The sequence below is a fragment of the Nannobrachium achirus genome (assembly GCF_963921795.1).
Source record: "Nannobrachium achirus genome assembly, chromosome: 2".
Taxonomy (NCBI): Eukaryota; Metazoa; Chordata; class Actinopteri; order Myctophiformes; family Myctophidae; genus Nannobrachium; species Nannobrachium achirus.
This window is the reverse complement of record NC_137811.1, coordinates 59,172,709-59,198,452: the sequence shown is the minus strand read 5'-3', so window position 1 is coordinate 59,198,452 and position 25,744 is coordinate 59,172,709. Positions and strand designations below refer to the sequence as shown.

The following is a 25,744-nucleotide window of genomic DNA, read 5'->3' as shown; positions in this document are numbered from 1 at the left end:
TTGAGGTGCTTTTACATTACTTAAGTCATTTTTAAAAATCGATACTTTATAGGCCTACTTCTACTCCACTACATGTCAGAGGCAAATATTGTACTTTTTCTTCCACTACAATAAATGAAAACTTTTATTGTTAATACAAAACCAATATTCTATACTATTCTATTCGAAAATTGCCCGCATGACACAAAGCTTGTGATGTGTTTTTTCAAGAGGAATTTCTTGACCAACATTTAAAATAGTCTATTTTGTTTGGTATAGTTTGGTATTTTAAGTACAATAAATGCCAATACTTTTGTACTTTTATCCAAGTAAACTAGGAATCCAGGACTTTTACTTTAACAGAGTATTTCTACATTGTGGTATTGCTACTTCTACTTAAGTAACACATCTGAGTACTTCTTCCACCACTGAGTATATAGGCAGCAAGGCTTATTATTTCCAGGTTAATTAAAGTCATCCTAATTTCTCGGCCGTCTCTGCTCCATCCCATTGGGCAGAAACCCTGCAATGATCGGCACCGGCCATATGAGGGCAGCAACGCTCCACACGATGATGACCAAAGTCATGAAACAAGCCACCAGAGTTGACTCGATGGGTTTGCGGTTCAGCCTCCAACTTTTGTCCCCCTTCAGCTCGTCCAGGCTGAAGTCCACGCAGCAGAAGTTGATGGCGTCTCCGCTCTGCTGGCCCCTCGACCGGCCCTGCTGGCCGAACCTGCGGTACCGGGACAGCCCGCAGCCCACGCACAGCCTCAGCTCCTGCTGGCCGCCCGTGACTCCCAGGTGCTCGATGAGCACGGGCGAGATCGCCCTGTTGAACGACGCGGAGAAAAAAGCCCTTCCGTGGTTGTTGGTGGTGTAGATGAACACGTCGCACTGGAAGCCGAAGCTGGTGTCCCAGCGAGCCACCAGCGAGGTGGGCAGCAGTCTGTGCACGCTGACGTTGCACTGCAGCGGCAGCAGCGCGCTGTCAGAGGATGAAGATGCGGACGACGCCGATGCCTCGCTGTTGTCCTCCACGGACCTCTTGGAGTAGCGCACGTCCACCTCCAGGTTGGCACGGTGCAGGAAGGTGTTGGCCGAGGAGTTGATGGGCGGCAGGAGCAGGTCCTCGTCGCTCCAGCCATGGCATCGCTGGAGGAGAAGTGCTGCCGCCGCGGTCAGAGACACCACCACCAGCACGGTCGATGGAGAGTTGTTCAGCATGGCACAGGGTGCGTCTCTCCAGCTCGCATGTTGATCTGGGTCGTACGCGGTGGGGTGGTGGCACTGGCAGGCAGGCGATGGAAGGACGGGCGTAGGCTAGAATGTTTGAAAATGTCCGTCGCGATTCCACACTACCCGAGTCGTTGTGAATGGAAACGTCCTGTGCTTGTCATCAGCGCGCATCTCCCCTCTTCCTCTCTCGGGGGTTTTCCCGCTTCCCAAAATTGCCTGAATTCGCGTCCTAATTTCCACAGCTATTATTATTAGTTGGCAGAGCGTGGACGCTGAGCTGCTGTGTTCAAGTCTGGGCTTGAGTCTTCCTCCTCCCGCTGTGATTTCAGGTGTGACCACCACAGTCACCACACTGAGCAGCTGTGCGCAAAGGGCGGACTGGAGGATGAGGGAATGAGTGAGTGAGTGAGCCACCTGCTCTGCTCTGTATGGGGAGCTACGGCGACGCCTGAGCACTGAGCAGTACCCCGTGGCGTGCGCAGTGAGCACTGGTATAAAGTAACTAAGTACATTTACTCAAGCCTATTATAACTGTAGCCTACTCAAGTAGCCTACAATTTCAGGGTACTTGTTTTTACTTTACTTGAATTTCGCCATGTCTTCAAACGTTGTAGCCTACCTTTTACTCCACTACAATTATTTGGTAACTAGTTAATGTAGATCTAGTAGGCCTATAGTTTATTAATGAATGCAATTATGAATATGAAGAAATAGCAGTATAAAGCTCCAGTGAAGACAAGGTACTCAACTCAACCCTAATAGGCTACTTGAGTAGATACTCCTGAGCTGCGGTCTCAGGTGGTGCCATAGTTTTGTACTTTTTCAGTTTTGTATGTGTCTATGGAGTTAACATTACTCTAATAGACCACCGGGTGGGGTTATAATGTGCAGATGTGTCTTTCCTGTGTATAGTCAGGGAAAATTATCAGAATAACTGTCAAATCTGGGAATAAATTCCTTACCAAACAATTTCTTCACCAATGTGTTCATAAAGGTAACATATCTAACAAAGATTGAAATTCAACATCCCTAGCCAAATGTTTGACAGCTAGGGTAATTCTGGGTCTCATTCACTTACTATACACTGTACTATAAGGGAAAAAATCACTCCCAAAAATATGCTTTGAGTGGGATGTGAGGGGTCTAGGTGTTTTTAATTATTCTGAATCCATTGCAAGCATTTGTTTTGCACGAAAAACATTCCTTGGGCCAAAAATGGACCCCATACACCTTGTGAAAAGTGATGACTCATCACTAAACTATCGTTTTTCTGCGTCTGTTTTTGGCCAATGAATGTTTTTCGTGCAAAACAAATGCTTGCATTGGATTCAGAATAATTAAAAACAACTAGTTAGACCCCTAACATGCTACTTAAAACATATTTTTGGGAGTGATTATTTTGCCTTATATTACAGTCTATAGTAAGTCAATGAGACCCAGAATTACCCTAGCTGTCAAATATTTTGCTAGGGATGTTGAATTTCAATCTTTAGATATGTTACTAGACACCTTTACAAACACATTGGTGAAGAAATTGTTTGGTAAGGAATTTATTCCCAGGGTTTTATTAAAAATCCCTGACTTTTTTGTTTACTTTCTGAAAGCTGAAAGCGTCAAAAGGCCCAGTCGAAAAAACACACATTTAATGACATCATATATTCATCCCCTCCCCTTTTACCTTTCACCCAACACTGTGGGTGTGGCTAACTTCAGCTGGGTCACCACCCACCTGACAACTGGTGCACATACAAACACAATTTTAACTCTTTCTGTATGCTTTTTTTTCTCCTTGTATAATCATAATACCTGATCATCATGTTTTGGGGGAGAAAAAAATCATGGCACCCCATCTTTAAATTAAATCCTCATTTCCTACATTTGCATCCTTTCCTTGTATGTTAGTCCCTCCCACTGAGAAAACACTGAAGAGGAGAGAGGAAAGGATGAACAGAGAAGTCGGACGCCAATTCCTCTGAAGTGTCATTTCGTGCAACGTCCTCGACATCTCAGGTGATATGATGAGCCAACTCCTCTTCCTGATTGAAGACTGGTTTTACGAAACAGGGCTTCCAAATCTTTCACATGTGCCTGTTATAGCACCACCAGGAGGCCGATTTTTGCAAAACACATTTTTTGACAGTAAGTCTACAGATTTTATCCACATTTCATGTAGCCTATTCAAAACACATCTGTTTGATTTTTCATATTCAATCCATGACAACTAAAGTTTGCAGGAGTGGGTCATTTGGAACAAAATGCCTCAAATCATGAAGCATGATGGGCCCCCGATTGCAGTGAAAATTGGAACAAATGCCACTCTTTTTTTTTTACAATGCCCTATTATAGCGCCACCAGGAGACCGATATTTGCAAAACACATTTTTGTCCTACATATTTTGTTCAAACATCATGCAAATCGGTAGGCTACACATAATCTCTAAAGTCATGTGATCAGATGGATCTGTCAGATTCTTCATATTCCATTCCATTACATGGCCCACAATAACCTACCTGAACTGGTGGAGGCCTGTGCTCCGAGGAGCTCTTCTTCTTGCTTGTTTATTCTTTTTCCCTTCAAAGAAATGCATTGGAGTCAAATGTACAATATTTGTCTTTGTAATGTATAGTAATAGTAGCCTATATACTGTAGGTCTACTCGAGTAAATGTACTTCATTACTGTGCACCACTGATAAGGTCATTATAGCTCGAGTATAAAATTGTTTAATGATCGATAATTAATTGTCCAATAACATTTATTATTGTGAAATGGGCATTCTGCATTATAAACATAAACTTTTACTTTTGCTGGAATATTTTCATGCTAATGACTGAAGGACTTTTACTTGTAACAGTGATTTTTATATTGTGGTATTGCTAGTACAGTATCTATTGCTAGACATGGTACTGCTATCATATCCACATTTTATGCACATGGAAATATGTGTGTTGTTAAGATATAGCCTACTCCCCAGAGGTATTATAATTTTATTTTATACCCTCCCCACACACACACACACACACACACACACACACACACACACACACACACACACACACACACACACACACACACACACACACAGACACACACACACACACACACACACACACACACACACACACACACACACACACACACACACACACACACACACACACACACACAACCACCACCACAGAGTCCACCACCACCACCACCACAGAGTGATGTCCACCACAGAGTGATGTGTCCATTGTTATTAACCCATTTAGACCTGAGGCCAATTCTACAAAATGTCTTCTAAATCAATAGTTCTCACACTTTCAAGCTCTGACCTGGGGTCACTTTCTGGCGAGCTTGACCTTTCCAATTAGACCAAAAATATGTAGGCTAAAATCAATTTAATAGAGAAAAAAGTCAATTTGTCTATATATAAGCGTTCCTTTTTTCTAAATTATAGACATGAGTAGACTTTCAATTAAAAATAGTGCACATCGCAGTGAAAATCAAATCTACTGTCTCAACGATGAGCCACCAGCAATGTAGACAGAACACTGATATTACACTGCATTCAGTTTCAGAGCTCTTATCCAGAGTCATTGATTATCTTTCAGCTGCTCATTAGTGTTAAAAAGCATTTGATAAAAGTGACACAACCTTTAGATGGTTCCATATTTCCACTGCGAGGTCATGTACATGTAGCTCTGTTAACACAGGCACAGTAGCAGCTATAGACGCTTTGCCTTCAGGGTATGTAATCAGGTTAGTTTGCTCCCTAATGGATTTGCTCTATAATGAATTCTTCAGCTTGGAATGCTTTTTGAGCATTTTCAGAGCTCTTAGTGTGCAGGCTCTTTTTAATGTTTTATTAAATTGTCCTGGCTAATAATGTCACGTTTACAACATGACAGTTATGTCTTCCATAAAGTGCCCACGTAATGGTGTTCTTATTCTGTAACGGCTTCCATTGCTCATCAATGTCCAAAATATTGACAATGCGTTGTGAGCTTGTAGATTGGCCATTGTCACCCACTATCCACTGTGACACATCCACTACCTCCGTACTAACTGGCTGAGTCACCAGGAATCCCAGCTGTTTGTTCCCTTTCTGTGTGAGTTCTGTGTAATTTCAGCATAACGCCCATTTACACAAATAGAAAATGCTGTAAGATCAGCATTACAGCTTGGGACGCAGCTGCAGTTAATTGAATTGTTTCTGCAGTTATAATAAACACATTGTTATGATGCACCTGCTCTGTTTTGGCACGAGGCCTCTTAATCTGCTCCCCTCTGTGTGCTAGTTGTACTGTCCTGTTTATGCTTATCGGATCACACTCATACAAATCACTCCGAGCTTTAGGGAAAATCATTTCTGATGGCAGAGGCCAGAATCCCATGCTTTCCAAGCAGCGGCGGCTCCAGAGAATTGTGTATGGGGGTGCTATGGGGGGGCTGGCTTTTTTTTTAGAGCAGGGGCTAATTCATTTTGGCAACAAACAATAATGAATAGTACTAATATGACAAACGAGATTCTCGCGCTTAGGGTATGAATAACTGAACAGACCAGATCATTGGCAGTTTCCAGCTCCAAATCTGAGGACTGTTGGTGATCGGCTAGGGTTTTTGTGAGGCTGAAGATGCTTTCCAGCATAAAAAGTATGATTTTATAGTATGGTCAGTCAGTCAATTGTCTTTCACATATTCATATATATTTTATGTATTTATTCCTTAAATATCTTTCATCACAATTGGGTTTGGGGGGGGGCTTAGGGGGTGCGAGGCCTTTACCAGGGTGGCTAAAGCCCCCAGCTACCCCCTGGAGCCGCCCTGTTTCCAAGCCTGTGAATATCACACATGAATAATAAAGGCTGAGTTATACTTTGTTGTGCGCAACTAAGTATTGTCGTGTGTGACTGCCGCACAGCTAAATATAATTAGGTTTTAAAGCTCCGGATTTGCACCTGGTTTCTTGCACAAGTGCTGACATTTTTACCATTGAGCTAATAGCGCCTGCCTGCTTGCTCAGGGGATACATTTAATCTTGATGTTCAGGTCAGAATTTGTGTCAGATCCTGTCTACTCTAACTTTATAGATGAGACATCTGGCTCAATAGAAGAGCAGGGAGACAAAATAAAACCACCCCAATTGTATAAGCATTGTATTGTAACATACTCTACCATACAGATTGGACAAAATTGCATTTTATTAATTGAGAAATGTTTCTTGCACACTCTTGTTTTTTGTTGCATATGTACTATTGCATTTATTTTTTCCAATTGTTTAATAACAGTTATAGTTTTATCATAATAAATCAGGGAGATCTTTTGTCATACAGTAGAGGAAAAAAGTAGGCTTATTATAAACTGCAATGTGTCTCCCATCTCTTTCATCCTGAAATCAACAATTGACTGTCTATAGGCCTATACTGAGAGATTTATTTTGCTATTTATCAATGCTCTTTTATCAAGATAAGAATCCCAGTATGTATTCCAATCCCCTTGAAGAAGAGTCGGTACATTCTCAAGTGAAACAGGTCCTTGACTTCACTTGGCAGAGGAAAAGCACAGACTTTAGATAAATCATTCCCTTTCATCTTTGCCAGAGAATATGAATGATACTTGTATGAATTGTCTTCTTTTGTGCTGCTTATAAATGGCTTCATTTGCTCTGGAGGACTGCCTCTGTTTGTTTGATTTGGAGAATCGTTGAAGTGAGAGACATGGGTCGCCTTTGGCTTTGATTTGCACCTGAAAGCAGCCCGCCCCCTCTCCAGTTATCAAAGTGTATTTCACTTCGCCTTTTTTAACCCATTCAGACCTTAAGCCAAAATGTCACTTTCACTTTCCACACACATGTACGATGTCTGCGTACAGTTTGAGGTTGATGTTTAAGCTGTGAGACAGTTAAAACACACACACGCACGTGCGGCACGCGCACACACATGCACGCACGCGTGCACACACACGCACGCACGCACGCACGCACGCACGCACGCACGCACGCACGCACGCACACACACACACACACACACACACACACACACACACACACACACACACACACACACACACTCAGAGGTTAATAAACAGCTTGAATGTAGTTCGATTAACTGTGCAACACACTCGGGCACACAAAACACTCACACAATTCCAAATGAGAAATTCTCTCTATAGCCGGGGATCCAGTCCCTCAAAAAGGGAGAGGACCTGTGATGTTCTGCCACACTTTTTATTTCTGTTTTATCTATCAGTATGGTCATTAAGGTCCACAGAATGAGAGGCCTGCTGTGCCGGAACCATCGCGAGAAAAAGTTATGGCCATTCGTATATTCACTGTCCCATTGACTCCACTACACAGGAAAGGAAATATATTATAAAAAAGAAAAATCACACCCGTGTGAACTGAGCGGTCACATGCTACTTAAAGCAGATTTTTTTCTTTTTAAAAAAAAATATATTTCCTTTCTTGTGTAGTGGAGTCAATCGGACAATGAATATACAAATGGCCATAACTTTTTTTCGCGATGTTTCCGGCAGAGCAGGCCTATCATTCTGTGGACCTTAAAGGGAAAGACCACCCATTTTCAATATTGAAATATGTCATTAATATACCTTAGAGGAGTTGTGTGGAAATAGAAAAAAGTTCCCCCCCTTCTGTGTTGCCTAGAACTGGAGGATTGATTTTGGGGTTTGTATTGTAAAGTACAATGTGTGATGTCATCAAGTTTAATAGATAAAACTGAAATAAAAAGTGCGGCAGAACATCACAGGTTCAACCCTATTCCTTGAGCTTTTGGGCATGTGGATCCCCGACTACTATCAGGTAGACTGTCTAGACAATGTACCGGCAAAGGGAGACAAAAAATGTAAATGGTGTTCCTGCTCATTAATTATGCTATAAAAATGTAAATTGCCTCAGGGCCAAAAATGCAAATTGGACGAAGATAAAAAGCCTCTTGTGCCAAAGGAGAATGTATAAAAGATTCATTTTCTCAAAACGGTGTCTCTGGGAGTACAAAAATGAGGACCTATTAGAGGCCTTTGACTCGCCTGTATCAACTGTACTTGAGCAGACCTACCGTTTAGGGGTCTTCAACACGGGGTCCGGGACTCCTAGGGGTCCTCAGAGTTACTACAGTGGGCCTGCCAAATCTTTGTGTGATACACTGATGACAGTGTTGTCAAACAAGTCTATGAAGCTATCTATAAAATTTAGGGGGGGTCCCTGCTTCACCTGTCTCTTTTTTTTGGGGAGTAGGGGTCACAGAACCATTTCAATGGGTTTGCGACAAAATATTTAATTAAATCAATACATTTACAGTATTCACTGACATGACCTAAAAGCTCACATCGCAACGTTGTTATTGTGGGCTCGCCTGGAAGGCGAGCACACGTATGTTATCTTCATTATTTATTTCTATACTAGTCAGTATCTCCTCAATATTTTGGCGCGCTTCATCTCTTAAACGCTTACACCTTTCAACACCATTCAAATTTTTATGTGTTCAGCTTACTGAGGACAAGTGTGCTTGTATTTTTGGTTTTGAAATGTTTTGTAGTATAAATATAAAAAAATAAAAATGTTTAACTTTAAGCACCCAATGCATTTCCAATGGGTTTAGTGAGTGGGGACAGAGTGGAGAGAAGGATAATAGACCCATGTTTATGTTAAGGCGCTGTGGCTGCAGTGTTCACACTTCAGATATGCTATCTATATCATTGCGTTCACACAGGTCTGCTCTCTGATTTGATCCAAATGTCTAAGCTGTGTGATGTATAAAACTATAGTTATAGTTAAAACTATAAATAAATGTCCCTCTCCACTCTACTGATTACACAGCTGTGATCAAGAATCAAGTCCGGGCGATGGGATGTAAATCCCATAGCCATATATCCTAGAGCCCGCAGGGACAGTCAGCCATATTAGTGGTTGTTGTTGGTTGTCAGGGAGATATCAAAACCAATGCATTTCCAAGTCAGATCCACAAACACAATAAAAGCCATGCTCCACTCCTCAGTCTGGAGTGGCCACATAGAAGAACGCCTTGGTTATAGACATAGTGGAGGACATATGTGATCTGGGATTGTTAGCCTACAGTATATGCACTCAATATACTCCACTACAGTTGGAGTCCATTTGACAGTTGCTGGTTCCCAAACACAGAATCAAAAATGTAGATCTAGAACACATAGAATATGTACAGTACAGTAAGGTTCAGTAGAGTACAGTAAAAGTACAGTAAGGTTCAGTAGAGTACAGTAAAGTACAGTAAGGTACAGAAAGGTACAGTAGAGTACAGTACAGTAAGGTACAGTAAAGTACAATACAGTACAGTAAGGTACAGTAGAGTACAGTAAAGTACAATAAAGTACAGTAAAGTAGAATAAAGTACAGTAAGGTACAGTGGAGTACAGTAAAGTACAGTAGAGTACAGTAAAGTACAGTATAGTAAGGTACAGTAGAGTACAGTACAGTAAGGTACAGTACGGTACAGTAGAGTACATTATAGTATAGTACAGTAAGGTACAGTACAGTACAGTAAGGTACAGTAGAGTACAGTACAGTAAGGTACAGTAGAGTACAGTAAAGTACAGTAAGTTACAGTAGAATACAGTAAAGTACAGTACAGTAGAGTACAGTAAAGTACAGTAAGTTACAGTACAGTACAGTACAGTACAGTACAGTACAGTACAGTACAGTACAGTAAGGTGCAGTACAGTATAGTAAGGTACAGTACAATACTGTAAGGTACTGTACCTTACAGTACCTTAAAGTATCCTATTTGTTGGGTTGGAACCGAGCCCACACTGTTTCGAAGGAACAGTATTTCTAGTTTTTATTGTTATTTTATTGTTTTTATTTATTTTGTCCAATGTTAATACAATATAACATAATATACAATTGCTGTGGTTGTATTTGGTCTCCCTGCTCATCTCTATTGAGACATTTACTAAGGCCTATATGAACTCTGACACAATCCTGTTTCTGTTTTGATACATTTTGACCTTTGAAGGTCCATGTTCAATTTCTCCCGAGAGTAAGCAGGCAGGCTCAATTAGCTTTGTGAGTAAAAATTGCGGCACTTGTGCTGCAAACCCAGGTTCAAATCCGGGGTAGAACAAGAAAGTCAAACTCATTATAAAAGGGCGTTAAAATTAAATTAAAATAGAAGGTGATAAACACTAATCTCCTTAATAGGAAACACCTATTCAAGACACAGAGAAAAAATATGAAAGGACATTTGGAATACAGTAAAAATATAGAAATAAAACGGAAAAAGGACTTAGGCTAAAATCCACAAGATCAAGAGTGGATTTGTCGGTGAGACCTGGTGGCCAAGAATCCTTACCCGACGCTAGGCTGTGATCTGAGAGACTGCAGATGGATTCACAGGACAGAAGGGTAGCATGTTAATTACTAGCATTAATTACCCAGGAGTCCCTGGGGAGACGAGAGGTAGAGGAAATAGCTGATGGTAGTCAGTGGTTGAAGCGGAAGGGGGAACGGTAGAGAGGGGAGTTCAGCCTATCCATCACAGAATACTCATTTTGTCAGCTTAACCATGTGAATCTATAGCGTCCCTATTCTGGGGTGAACATTCGCCAAAAATAGACGATCTAGATTAGAAGCTCACAACCCGTTGTTTGAGCATGTATATTGGCTGTATTCGGCGATGAGGTTTTGTGTAGATGATTCCGGGTAACTTAAGTAGGCTATATATATACGGTCTAAAGGGGTATTTCACTTTTCACTAAATTACCTCTGTGGTCATTTTCCACGTCTACTCAGGCTTTTGTGTCAGCACTTCAGACAGCATTGCTTCATTCACTATTTACCTGATATATTTGATATTCATATGATCAGACCCCCACCCCTCCAATATAATTAGCACATTGAACTTCAAACTCCATGTTAGACTCATTGAAAATATTGCCCAGGATTCGTTCTCTATTATTATAATTGTTTTGCCTTTATTGATAGTATACAGTACCATGGAGATATAGACAGGAGAGAGACAGGCAGTGACACGCAGCAAAGGTCACCGGGATCGGGACTCGAACCCTTGACATGCTGTCAGGCATCAGAAGTATGCGCCTGGACCGGCGCAAACATTACATTACCGAAAATATTAACACCAGTAAAAAAAAAACGAATCGGGATAAGGGTCCGTCAAGTCGCATGTATGTTGTCTGCAAAAAGAAACAGCCGTTGGAGGTTTTGATAGTAATGGAGGTTTTGACCTGACGGTCGCAATAATAAAAAAATCTAACCTCGGTTCGAAGTGAAGCGGTGAACTTTTATTCTATGTGTTCTAGAGTTATGAACTCTGTGATCTATACATTCTTTATATTCTGAATGAATTAATGATTTTATCTGGCGGGCCGAATTGTCATGTGAAGCTTGACCAATCCTCAAAGTATCCAATCATCAGACCGGGACGGACACTACACACATATGGACGGACGGACGGACGGACGGACGGACGGACGGACGGACGGACGGACGGGACAGGACAGATAAAACCTGTTCATTCTGGACTGATATGACCATATATGGACATGGGACACACATTTTGTTTTTGAAAAACCCTATTCATTCTGGACTGATATTCTCGACGTACGGGACAGATAAAACCTGTTCATTCTGGACTGGAATGACCATATATGGACATGAGGTGACAGACATTTTGTTTTTGATAAAACCTGTTCATTCTGGACTGGGATGACCATATATGGACATGAAACACACATTTTGTTTTTGAAAAAACCTGTTCATTCTGGACTGAAATGACCATATATGGGCATGGGACACACAAAGCCACTCATTGGAAGCGGCTTTCACCGCTTCAATAACTAACTGCAAAATGAAGCTCTGCTCATTCATTAGAAGGACAATATAAGTCACCTGAAGCAAGTCTAACATGGAGTTTGAAGTTACAAAGGGGGGGGGGGGGAGTGTGTCAGATCAAATATCAAATATCTAAATAGTGAATGATAATGATAAAAAGTGTCGCTCTACCTCGCAAGCTACTGCCGCACCAGAAGAATCCGCCCCCCACAGTAAAATCCTTAACGATAATTTAACTCCGAAGAGTGTTTAGCGCCCTACAGATGGACGGCGGTGGATGGGGGGAACACGCCGCGTTCTCTCATGTGGAGACAAACGCAATCGCTCCTCGAGTAAACGCCGGGTGATATTACGACTAGCAGACATTTTTGTTGTCCTGAAGACTCATTTTTCAGGAGGCCAGAGGCGGAGGTAGTTAGCACTTCTCCCATAGACAGGCGAGAGGTGAGCCCCCCCTTAACCCCCCTTACCTTTAATAGCCCCACCCCCTTGTCTCCCCTACCCTGTACACATAGGCTACTGTATTGTATAACTGTGATAATGTTTGTAGGTCTATGTTTTTTTGTTTTTTGTTATTTGTATAACCATGAGTTGAATACCTAGGACTTGCGATGTAAAAAAGACCGTAAAAAGACTTATTTGCGATGTTCCTTTTAGGCAGGGTGTTTAACTGTACTTGTACTGTACTACATTCTTTAATGTATTGACTATACTTCTTATGTTCTCCACTTTTGTCAAATAAAATACTCAATCAATCAATCAAAGTCCTCCTGCGTGCCAGTAGCCTCGCGTAGCCAGGCTTACTCATCTCCGAAGAGAAAAGCCTGGTGACAATAGAAGGCAGAAAGCGTTCAACTTCCGCCGTAGGAATTTCACCGGAAGCTGTATTTTTTTCCACGGTGCGGTGTTCCTGCAAACGTATTCCCTGCACGAAATTAACTGGTCTATGTCTCTTGCTCCGTCGGTTGCGCTCGCAATAAACAATATACAAACAAAAACATTGATTCAAGCAATGTTACACCTATTAAGAGCGAGTTAAGAGCTACAATCTATTTTAGTTTTTTCGCTGGGGAATATAAACAGACCCACACCGCATGACGTAACGTCCATTAAACGCAGACTTCCGCTAGAAATCTTGGAACACACCGGAAGGCATATTGTCTACAGGGTGGCGTGCCAGCCACCAAGCGTGGAATACGCGTGACTGATTGGTCTGAAAGGCTTTAGAGTGTTATCGCATGCATATCAGCATGGGATATCCACCACCGTCCGGGGTGGTTTACCAGGCTAAGGGCAGAGGGCCAGAGGCTTTATGTTTACTAGTTGGCCCTCCATTTTTGTACTCCGTCTGTTTGTCCCTGTCCGTCCGATTGTCTGTCCGTCACTCCCTCTGTCCCTCCGTCCCTCTGCCTCCTAATCTCAGGAAATATCCACTTGTCTTGTACTCAAGGATGAACTGATTATACGTAAGTAGTGGTCAAAGTGGACAACTGGTTAGCGGAGGCATGCCACGCCATGCAGTAGTTCTAGTTTGTATGGCACCTTTCTAAACAAAGTTTCACAAACATACAAAAATAAGAAAATGATGAAAGCGCAAAGTGAAAATGAGATAAAACAAGATAGAGAACTACATGCAACAGAACAGTTGTTGTGTGGGTTTGTGTGCTAGGAATGCAGAGCCTTGAAAGGCATCCAATAAAATTAATATAAAATCAGTTCAACTGTTCAACTAATCAGATATGCAGCTCTAATGAAGACTTCAATACCCAAATCAAATAATTAAGAGGTACAGTACAAAGAGACTTGGATTAAAAGTGCGTCATGTTTCTTCAATCTACCACACGTTTGTAGGTAGGCCAAATTAGGCATAAATGGTTTCATGAGCAGTGGTGGAAAAAAGTACTGAAATGTTTTAACTACATGAAGTATTGATAATGTACTGTAGACATACTCTGTTACAAGTAAAAGTCAGGAATTCAAAAAATGTACTTGAGTAGGCTAAAAGTACAAAAGTATTGGTATCAAAATATACTTAATAAAGTACAAAAGTAAAAGTAGTAATTATGCAGAATGTCCCATTTCACAAGTTTTCAAATGGATAAAATGGATACAAATCTTTTGAAAATAGCAGATCTACAAGCTCACACTGCCTCCCATCACAACACATTGTGAGCTTGTAGATCGGCTATTGTCAAATGGCCGAAAATGTATATAGGCCTGGAATTTGTAATGAATGTTTTGTAATAATAATCAAAATCTACAAAGTAAATAGTAACTAAAGTTTTCCAATAATTGTGGTGGAGTTGAAGTAAAAGTATGACACCGTCTGTCATAAAAAAACATTATTTTCCTCCACAGCTTCCTCATGTTCTGATGCATGTCCTGATGGGTTGGCAACCAGGCCTGGTGCAGATATGTGCTCCGAGGACTACGCATTCCTAGTTAGCATCTGTGTTCTATGGGTGAAGATCAGTGACAGATGTGCACAGCCTGGAGGGGCTGTCGGTGTGAAATAGGCCCTGAGAATAACATCACACTTATCATTCTGTCTGAGCAGTGGTGGTCACAGGCGTTGCAGAGACCCATCAGCCTGCTCCTCGTTGCTCTTGAAGCTGAGATGGTGTGAGATTGCTTCTCGCTACCAATGCCTCCCCAACAGCACCGCTCACTTCCCAATACCGCCAGACGTGCTGGATGTGAATCACACTAGCCATCCACTAAAGGTCACCTTGGACACGTAGAGGCAGCAACCCTCCTCACCCTCCTACCCTCCGTTCCCCTCATCCACTTCCCATCCAACACATTAATGCTGTGTGCTCATTTGTCATGTGGTTCTGTTGCTGGTGAAATGTAATCGTCCTCCAAAAAACAGGATGAGAGAGGCAGGGAAGGGAGGGTGAGATTACCGTGGGTTGTTTGTCATGTTGGAACGTGGCGCTTGGAGGCTGCGACGTGGGTGAAAAAAAGGAGGAGAGCGAGGCTGCTGCTTTTCAAAGGAGATGACTTTTTAGTCCAAATAGTTAAGTATAAGGGGCCTGCGTACGTCATAATAGTCCAACTTTTTTCAGACTGCCGATCCGAATAAATTTCTGATAGGACAAAAGTATACCTACTGCCACTGAACTTCAGACCCTGCCCACTCAGTATTCTGCTCAATGAATATGCCTGGTGACACCGCCGTCGGTCTCTCAGGCCACTGAAGCAGTGTACACCCAGCGCTGGCACCACCACTTGTTTCAATTTAAATTATTTTTAGCTCAAAATATCTATGATGAAAATGCTGGGGCCCATGCATGATAACCACTGTGAATCCCTCTGCCTTACATCTGGTTGTGTTCAAAGACATCTTATTGAACCCTAACATGAAAGCACATCCATGAACATTGATTTTAGGATTAGTGACCTCTAGATGAACCCGCTCAATCATCGATACACTTAATAAAATCCATAGTCAATATAAGTCCCATAGCTGCAGGTAGCATCTCTCATGCAGGCCTCACTGGTTGTAAAAGTTCCTAACCTAATTTAAAGCTAAATATATTGTAAATGCTATTCATTGGTTTAAACACAACTTTTGTTGTTGTTGTTGTTGTAGTCATTGCTATATAGAGTGTTTGTTCAGTAACAGGGCTCTACCTGTCTCCCCAGCTCTTTAGTAAAACAGTAAGGATTTTCAATCTCACTTATACTCCACTACATCTCAAAGGCAAAATGTTATACTTTTTACTCCACTACAATTATTAGAAAACTTTAGTTACTAGTTACTTTGTAGATTTTTATTATTATTACTAAACCACTTCAGAGTGACCTATATACATACTTTGGTAATTTGAAAATAGCCGATCAAGCTCACAACGCGTTGTAACTTGAGAAATAGGACCTGCTGCATAAGGGTGCCCTCACACCAAAATACCTATGAGAGTGGAATCCACGTTCTGCCAATGCATTTCAATGAGAATGGAGCGGTTTCATGCCAGTAGAGGATTTCTGAAAAAAACGCTCCACTCTCATTGAAATGCATTGGCAGAACGTGGATTCCACTCTCATAGGTATTTTGGTGTGAGGGCACCCTAACCTACCCTAACCAACCTTTCTTTTACTCAAGTACATTTTTTATTCCGGACTTGCAGAGTGTTTTCTACAGTAATTCTGATACTTTTACTTAAGTAAAACATGTGAGTACTTCTTCCATCACATGCAAGTGGGCCTGTCGTTGTTCTATATAGATGTGCTTGCTGTGTGATGACGAGGGCTGTCACGATTATGAAATTTTACATGGCGATTAATTGTCACTCAAAAAATTGAGATTAACGATTCAATTGTGTTTTTGTCGTTGACAATTACATTTCTGTTTGGCTTTTGGGCTTTGAAGTTGCACATGGTAGATATGACACATAACATAAATATACAAAGAAATTATTCACATGTTTGACAACTTTATACTTAAAAAAGAACATTGATAGTGGAAATAGCCGAGCTAAAGCTCACAACGCTTCGCAATGTGACGCATTGTGAGCTTGTAGATCTGCTATTTCTTACTATTTTTTTAATTTTTTTTAATATATGAACATTTTTCAACATGGAAACGATTATGAAAAATAATCACGATTAAGTCAAATAATTGCGATCCGATTAGACGATTATGTCATAATTGTGACAGCCCTAGTGATGACAGGTCTTTGTCTGGATGATGAGCACATCAACGGTCTAAATAGTGTCAAAAAGCCATTTCCCTTCTCCTCATTCCTCCTCCGAGGAGCCACATCCTGTTGTTGCCTTGGGGCAGTGGCGCCCGCTTGACTCTGAACGATGGATGGCGAGCCATACAGACAATGGTGTAAAGTAACTGAGTACATGCACTCAAGTACTGTACAATTTCAATTACTAAGTACAATTTTGAGATTTTTTTTTACTTTACTGGTGTACTTCCAATTTTCTGTAATTTTTCTTCCTCTCCACTACATCTCAAAGGCAAATATTGGACTCCACTATAATTATTTGAAAACTTTAGATACTAGTTACTTTATAGATTACTATATAAAAAAACACTTCAGTTCAGACATAAATGTATACTTTGGCAATTTGGAAATAGCCATTCTACAAGTTGTGAGTTGTAGATTGGAAATAGACAACCTACAAGTTGTGAGCTTGTAGATCTGCTATTTTTAAAGGACTTTTATACGTTTATACATTTGAAAACTTGTGAAATGGGACCTTCTGCTGTTCTGCATAACGAGTACTTTTACTTTTGGTACTTCAAGTACATTTAGATGCCAATACTCTTACTACTTTTACTTATGTATATTTTAAATACCAAACTTGTACTTGTAGCAGACTATTTCTACAATAGGCTTTTACGTAAAAATTAAGTAAAAATGTACTTCTTTCATCACTGCGTATAGAGCCCCGGGTTTAGCTTTCTGACATGACGTACTAAGGGGCTCACTGTTGATTCTAGATCACACCTCAGTTATAACTTAGTCATGCTCAGTAAAAAGCAGCTCTACAAGGTCACAATACGTCATGAATGTGACACGGTGTGAGCTTGTAGATCTGCTATTTACAGCATGCAAGACCAGTGTGCAACTTGTAGGCTATAAACCAGTGTGCAACTTGTAGGCTATAAAACAGACCTACAGCTTTTAGCTGTAGGGTGATCATGAATGATCATGAACCTTTCCTTACAAATAGCAATCAATGATTTAATTTTCTTTTTTCTTTTTTTTATTGAACATTGGAACATTATGAATAAGAAATACATTTCTGTTTGCCTTTCAGCTTCAAAAACAAATTACAAATACTATAAGAAATGATAGAGCCTAAACAAGCTGCAACCCGCAACTATATTTTACGAGTGACATACAGAAAAACAAGCCCAAAGTCACTTCCAATAAGCAGACATGGCAACACGGCAGTGTGTGCAAGTCAGATCAAAGGTGGGGGAGCTCTAGGGGGCTCTGATTAGACCCTCACCATCCTCCTCCTTCTCATCATCTTCTTTTGTGGATCTCTCCAGGATGGAAGCCATCTCTCTAGTACAATCAGTAATCCCTAGTGGAAGTTCACATTTAAGTCAATGGTTCTCAATGTGTGGTCAGGGGATCCCCCCCAAATGTGTTAATATAGCATCACAGTCGTTTTAACTTTTAAAAAAAATCTTTATCCCACGATTTTGTAACCCATTTTTTACCCAGTGCTAATTCCCTAAGCTGTAATAATGGACTCTGCTCTCCCTCTGCCAACCTGGGGAGGGCCGCAAACTGAGCTCATGCTTCCTTCAGTGCATGAGGAGTGAGCAGGCCGCTTCTTATCACCTGACAGGGGGGAGCTTCCGTGGTTGGACGTAGCACGTGGAAGGAACACGTTATTCCAACTGGCTGGCCAGGGGGAGCCATTATAGAGACCAGGATTACTGCATGTTTATGTGAGGTATCTACCCTAGGAGACACGGGGAGAACATGCAAACTCCACACAGAAAGGCCCTTTTTCCAACCCCACCTAGGGTGTGGGCGCTGATGACGCGGAGGAGAGTTCTCTCCTCCGCGAAGGGGGCGGGAATCGAACCCAGGACCTTCTAACTTTGAGGCGACGGCGCTACCGAGCCCTGTTTTTTTTTAAGCATTAAGTATACTTTTGTTTGTGGAGGGCTGGAGGCTCCCCCTCCATCTCTCTTCCTTCTCCTCCTCCTCCTCCTCCTCCTCCTCCTCCTCATATTTTGTGGATCTCTCAGGGTGGGATGCAGATGTCGTGAGTGGAGCATCACTTGATTGTGGAAATTGACATCAAAGAATCATGCTGCAGAAGTGATGCACTTATAATAATGACAGCCTTGTTTGTAACCTTGTTGTGTTTTACTGTGGCTCTCAAACATTTTCATGTCAAGGACCCTCAAATTGATATGTATATTTGGGCCACCGACCACCATTTGAATAAACATTGTGCCAGGGACCATCCTAATATAAGATTACAATTTTGTTAAAGTTTTCATAATTTTTCAAATTATTTTGAATATAGCCACTTTCAAAATAGGCAAAAAGGATAGCCAGTTTGGATGATGAATAGGCAAAAAAGGGTTAAAATCAGAGAACCGCTGATGTAATACATTCAGAGCAGGGTGCAAGTGGAATCATGATGTTTGTTTTCCTCTGTTGTAGGTTTGTTCTCTTTTAGAAATAAGAATAGGCCTAATAAAAAATGTATTCTCTTGCCTCATGGTGTCATTTGGTTTGTTATTTCTGTGCTTTGTGTTAGTGTTGTGGAAGTGCAGATGACAAGATGACTGTTAGGCTAGACTGTTAAGAGCACCTTGAACTATTGTAATACCAATTATACCATAAGGCATAAAGCATCTTTTTTGGTTGGTTACTATAAACATAAACAATTATTAAAAGATAGATACAAATGTTGATTAATTGGAAATCACCTACTCCCCCTCTCAAACTCACTGTCTATGCTATAAGATTATAGACTCATTAAGTGCCTCCTCGAGTGAGTTTGGAAAGTTATGGGCTCCATTCTTTCATGTCATACATTGAAAATAACTACTCTCAAAAAAGCATGCTATCTTTAAATATTGCACATGCATTCATTTACATGTCTTGTACAATGCAATTTCAATGAAGCCTGCATTAGGCTAGACCTTTGGAGTCTAATAATAAAACTAACAATTACAATAAGGGACCAAGGCCCTTCGGGCTTGACCCCTTAAAAACTGTTCACACTGCATTTGACAAATTTAGAATAAATGCATATACATGCCTTGTACTTTTAAACAGAGCATTTATAACATTGCTAATTTGCTACTTTTTAAGTACAAATGAGTACTTCTTCCACCACTGGCACATTCTCATAAATATCCTACAATTTGCTCAACTGAGAGACCAACCAGATAGGAAGATAAAAGGGCGTTGCTAAGGTAACAATTAAGTGGAGTCATTTAGAGTAAAAAGCTGTGCATAGCAGGCAGCTGTGCTGCTGAATGAAAATGCAAAATATAGAACATGCTGACCTACAATGCATGCAGGAAAGGTCATGTTTTCAAAGGGATGCCAGAAGACATTATGTAATGCAGGGACACATAAGACAGCTGGTTCTCAAACTCTTTCATGCCAAAGAAAGGACCCCCAAAATGACATGTATTTGGTGATTACCCCTATCTGAAAATGTTTTGTGGCATGCAGGGACCCCAATAGAAGATTTGTGTTAAAATGCAAACCTTTGTTTTAATAATTAATTGTCCCATTTTTTGGGAAACACTGATGAGAATTTCAGTTTTGTCAGACATGACATCTTTAACATTATCTAGACAGTGAAATAATGGGACAAGTTTGACTGTTAATTGGCTGCTTGATCTTTGAAGTTGGACACTTGGACATTATTTTATTATTTAAATGTGGACCCATGAATTAATGAAGGAAAGGATGAGTGAGTGAATGAATGAATTAAATAAACAATAATACTTGTATTATAAGTTAATCCACTAATAAAATGTATTTAAAAAAAATGCCTATCAGGGTCAAATTCCATGAGAACAAAATCCAACATTGAAATTATTATTGCACTTTATAATGGATGTGGTCACAAACATGTTAGTTCTACCCCAAAACAATGTTTTTCTAAAACCTTTTAAAAATCAAATAAAACACTATTCTTTTTTTCTTTTTTTTTCTTTTTTAGCTTTTTTTTTCTTTTTTAGCTTTTTTCGGCATTTACACAGTTGTTCAAATGAAACCACAGCCACAAACTACGTTGTTGTGTTGAACTTGAACGCATTGTTTTTGTCAAGGACACATGTGTCCATAAAGATTTCTTGCTCTTTTTTTCAATAACAATATGGCCGCGCCCATGGTGGAGTGGTGAGCAGTGAAGCTGGGTCATTTGAGAAGCATTTTCATGACTGTATGAGTGTATTTAAAAGCAATTATGAATGTATCATTCATTATAGAGACCCTCTATCGCTAAAGAACAGCGGGACCAGGTAATAAAACGTCACCCTTAATTGTGTAAGTTCTAAATGTTTCTCTCTGTTGTGATAGGACTAGTGTGTATCTGTATTTGTATGATAGTTGTTCATTTAGGGTGAACGTTCGTGCACACACGCACGGCCATTCGTGCACGTTCACGCACCAATGACTGTTGACAGCGTTGAATTCAGACAACGTACTGTAGTGGAGCCAGGCTACTGTCCATGTTTTCTGATGGTGGTATGGACTGTGTGTGCAAAAGGGACCCCTATTGAAACAAGCCCAAACGCTTTCTTAGGTGGTGTTATCCTTTTAGTTGACCTTGTTCCAGTGAATTGTACTGTACCTTTTCCTATGCAAACCTCTGATAAAGTCTTCGATCAATCAATCAAACAAACAAACAAGACAAGACACTGAGATAACATGATAAACATCTATATGCAATTTGCAACCACTGAAAACAACTATCATTTTAACAATTTGCTAGTGAATATTGAAAAGTGGGACATTCTAATGTTTTAGAGTAGACCCATGACATTCCTCAGATTCAGACCAGTCTTATGTCATTTCTAGTCTATTCTATTGTGCTTGTAAGTGACTCACACTGTTGTATTCTTCTACCAGCAGTGGTTCTCAAACATTTCCATGTCAAGGACCCCAAAATTGATAGGCTATGTATTTGGCCACAGACCTGCATTCTTAAAAGAGTTGTGCCAGGAACCCGGCAGGGGTCATCACTATGCTGGCTTGTGGTGGACATTTATGTCAGTGGATATACAAAATGAGTAGACATAACATACAGTAAAAGCAGGGATGCACCGAATATTAGGCCAGCGAATATATTCGGCGGAATAGTGCAAAGAAAATGCATATTCAAATAAATATTACCGAATACAGAATTAGGCTATTCAATGTTTTTTTTATTTTTTTTAATTGATATTTCTTGCAATAATTCAACTGTATGGCATGCTCATATTTTGAGACATATTGTTTTTGGAGCTGTGTGAAGCACAGGCTCCCTATACGTGGCCGTGTGGGTCTGTGTGTCTGTCTGTGTGTGTGTCTGTATGTAGCCTGAACTTCCTAAACTTCGGCACGCCACTAGTCCCACAGTTTTGCCACCACACACTCGCGCCATATGTCAAATTGAACGGCTTACTCGGGAATCGTGGGCTATTACTTTTCTAAGAGAAAGGTTCTATAGTTTAATTGATATTAATTTATTAGTGAATTAATTTTCCCCATTGACTTATAATGGGAATCGCAAAAACTCACATTCAATTATTTGTCTCTCGCAAACCATAGGGGCTAGAGTTTCAAGACTTGGAGAGGAGGTTCATAATGATTTCAAGGATTAAATAAAAAATAATTGTGTCATTTGGCCGCATGGTGGCGCCATAACACCCCACTTTACGTTTTGGCCTGTAACTCTTGAACCGTAGGTCGGAAAATTAAAAATATTTTTTCCCTGGATTCCTTGGGTCATGACGCATCTCCCCATATAGGCCACGCCCATTTGCGCCATGATAGATTTTCCGCCATCTTGAATTTTCTCCAAAACACACTTTTTGCTCCTTTTCCTACATATTTTCTTCAAATGTCACAAAAAACGGTACACATGATCCACACACACACACACACACACACACACACACACACACACACACACACACACACAGCTCCACTTCACACGGGTGTGATTTTTTTATTACTAATTTACTACACAATAGTAAAAAAATCATTCTACACAATAAATAAATACCGGTATGTTTTAAATAATTGATCTCAATATGGACCCTTATACTGTAGGTTTTGCCGTAATCATGTAGCTCTACAACAGAGGCAATACAATTACAGATCTGTAACACTGAGAGTGTACAAGTGGAATTTCTACACTCAAGAGTTGTGATCGTCCTTGAAAATAAATTGAGAACCGTCCACTGTACTAGTGGACTCTGTGCTATACATAAAACCTGGAGACTGAAATTCAGTAATTGGGTCTTATGATCAAAATAAGAATATAATGGTGTGTACAAACAAAATCTAAAATTTGCCACGGACAAGTCTTTCCAAGGACACATTTTGTCTGTGTACGGACATATTGATGACCCCCGGGACCCGGACCCCCATTAGAGAAGATTTGTCAACATTTGACAACATGTGTAATACAAATTTTGAAAATAGCTGATCGATAAGTTCACAGCATGTGGAATCACAACGTGTACTGTAAGTGGAATGGGGAACGGTTCCTCATTTCACTGGGGACCCCCTGGAACCCCTTTAAGGAGAGGAGAGGATAGAGGTAGAGTAAAATCAGGAGAGAAAAAAAATAATCCAAAAGATAATACAGGTACATACGTATCTACTGCAGTAGCTGTATAGGTGTTTGTAGGCTACATGATGTTTACATTAGCACCATACTGTATGCAGATGTTTACATAATGTGTCACCACGAGGCAGATTAATAGGTAGCAGCAGGTGTGGTGTTGTTTAGGTGCAGTTGACAAGACCAATGTAACAGGTATGGGTCATACTGTAGGTCTTTATACAACAAGGAAAGTTGAACCCACATGCTGTAGATCACAAAATCCACACAGGGTAAAATCTACAGAGGGAAGTATTCCGTTGTACAGTGGTTCTCAAACTTTTTATTTTCAAGTGCCCCAAAAGAACCCCTTACGGGTCCATTTGGTTCCATTTGTGTACACTCAGAGTTGCAGACCTATGGGTCCATTTAGAACCCCCTCAAGGAACCCAGAGGATCCTTGCACTGTTGTAGTCTACCTAAGGGCAGGTAATCCAAGTACTGCAGTAGAACAGTGTGACGTGATGCAACACGCTATTTAGAAGAAATATATACATATATACAGTGTGTGTATATATATATATATATATATATATATATATATATATATATATATATATATATATAGTTTTTTGAAACATAAATTTGGCTCCCTGGCACAAAATATTTTCAGATGGGGGTCTGTGGCCTAATACGCATTAATTTGGGGGTCCTTGACATGAAAAGGTTTGAGAAACGGTATGAACTGTTTAGAAGACAGTTTGTTGTTTGTAACATCAGTACCGGGGACATTATAGGTTTTTAGCTCTAACCCACTAGTACTTCAGGAAGAGAGAAGAGGAGCACTCGTCAAAAAAAGTGGTTCACATAAACATTCGTCTAGGGTGCACGGCTCAGGTGAACAATTAACTTAGAGCAAGGACGCCAGCACTCACTTTAGATAGACTTCTTCTTCAGCGTGTAAACTCACGCTGAGGAAGGCCTGTGTGGCCGAAACGTCCACTTGTCCTGGCTGCTGGGGGGAAACTATTTAATAAACAAGAAGAAGTCTATCTAAAGTGAGTGCTGGCGTCCTTGCTCTAAGTTCTAACCCACTAGTAACCATAGAAACATCTCATTGTGCAGCCCACTCGCACCGTGACAGCCCTCCAGTTAGAGAGGTAAACAACCTTGAGTGCATCATGGCTCCTTCAGCCTGTGGCGTGAGGAAGAAAGGCTTTGGTTGCCCTGAGGGGTTTAAGGGTCCGTGTATGTTCTCCGTTCTGGCAGCTGCTTGAAGCTATCCTTGAGAGATGTGGTCAAAAGAAAAGCAGTACAAATACGCCAGGAGCAGGTGGGCTGGGCACGATGGGAGCTTCTCCCTCCCCAACACAGAAGCTTAAATCAGTGTTTCTCAAATGGGGGTAAGCGAGGGGTACGCCGAGGTACTGCAGGGGGGTACTCGAGAAAATGCCCCCCAAAAAGAAAAAATTAAGTATAAAATAAATCATGATAATATTATTCATAGTTAAATAATTAACCACAATTGAATTAGGAGGGGAAAAAACATTTGCCATTATGTTTAATGATGACACATGGAGAAACTTATTGTGAGCCTGATAATTGCTAATCCAAATGATATGGTACCAGGCAACTGGGATGTGTTGGAAAGTTGTTTGAATGTATTGAAGTTATTGACAAGAAAACTGGACTGAAATGTTGCGGCACCAGTGTTGAAAACAAATCTTCTCAGGAGGCACCGTTTGAAACTCTTTCACTCCATTTCTTATTTTTGATGTTATATTCTTGAAAGGGGTGGTTATAGCATCATATTGGTTTTAATTGTAGTTTTATAAGCAAAATGTTGTTGTCGGGTAAAGTGGCTACTTGGATTCAGAAATCAGGGAAACGGGGTACTCAAGCTAAAAAAGATTGAGAAACACTAGCTTAAATGACCCTTTGTAGGGGTTTGGTTTTTGTACTTTTGTTCTCAACCGTTTTCGTGCCAAGGACCCCCCAAATGATATGTATTTGGCTGTGGACCTACACCCCCCCCCCCCCCATGTCAAAAATATGTTTTGCCAGGGTTCAAAGATTTGCACAAATTATCAACATTTTTCAAAAATCGCAGATCTACCGCTGTAGATTTGTAGATTTGAATAGAAAGTTTAATCAAACTTAAGTTTTTCATTGATTTGATCATTTTGCACGTTTTGACAAATATGAGGTAATCTGGTGTAGGTGTAGGACTCTTCCAGCATCAGCAAAATCTGACATCGATCGGCTCTGTTCAGAAGTGCATAGCTGGATGTCAAACCTTTTCTCATCAAGGTCTCCAGGGAGGAGGTGGTGGTAGTAGTAGTAGTAATAATAATAATATCTAGCGCTTACAGAAAACAGAATCAACTTTATTAGGAAAAACCTAGTTAAAAAGGTTAACAACTAAGAACA

General features: G+C 40.6%; 2 protein-coding genes across 4 annotated transcripts in view; one reads left to right on the top strand and one right to left on the bottom strand.

Annotated features, from left to right (window-relative positions):
- Window positions 1-458: 458 nt before the first annotated feature.
- tmem158 (transmembrane protein 158) lies at window positions 459-1,699 on the bottom strand (the record flags this gene model as incomplete). The annotated part of the gene is made up of 1 exon (XM_080743025.1): window positions 459-1,699. The coding sequence occupies exon 1, from the start codon at window positions 1,203-1,205 to the stop codon at window positions 459-461; it is 747 nt and encodes a 248-aa protein (XP_080599151.1). The 5' UTR covers window positions 1,206-1,699.
- A 1,073-nt stretch (window positions 1,700-2,772) lies between these two features.
- The window catches only part of LOC308305549 (leucine--tRNA ligase, mitochondrial-like), a 100,491-nt gene continuing 77,519 nt past the window's right edge, over window positions 2,773-25,744 (top strand). The window contains exon 1 of one of the 3 annotated variants that reach the window (XM_080750361.1): window positions 2,773-3,227. The gene's annotated coding sequence lies outside the window, so the exon portion shown is untranslated. Of the gene's footprint in view, window positions 3,228-20,902; window positions 21,049-25,744 lie in introns of those variants that run through there. The other 2 variants (XM_080750359.1, XM_080750360.1) reach the window with 2 other exon arrangements.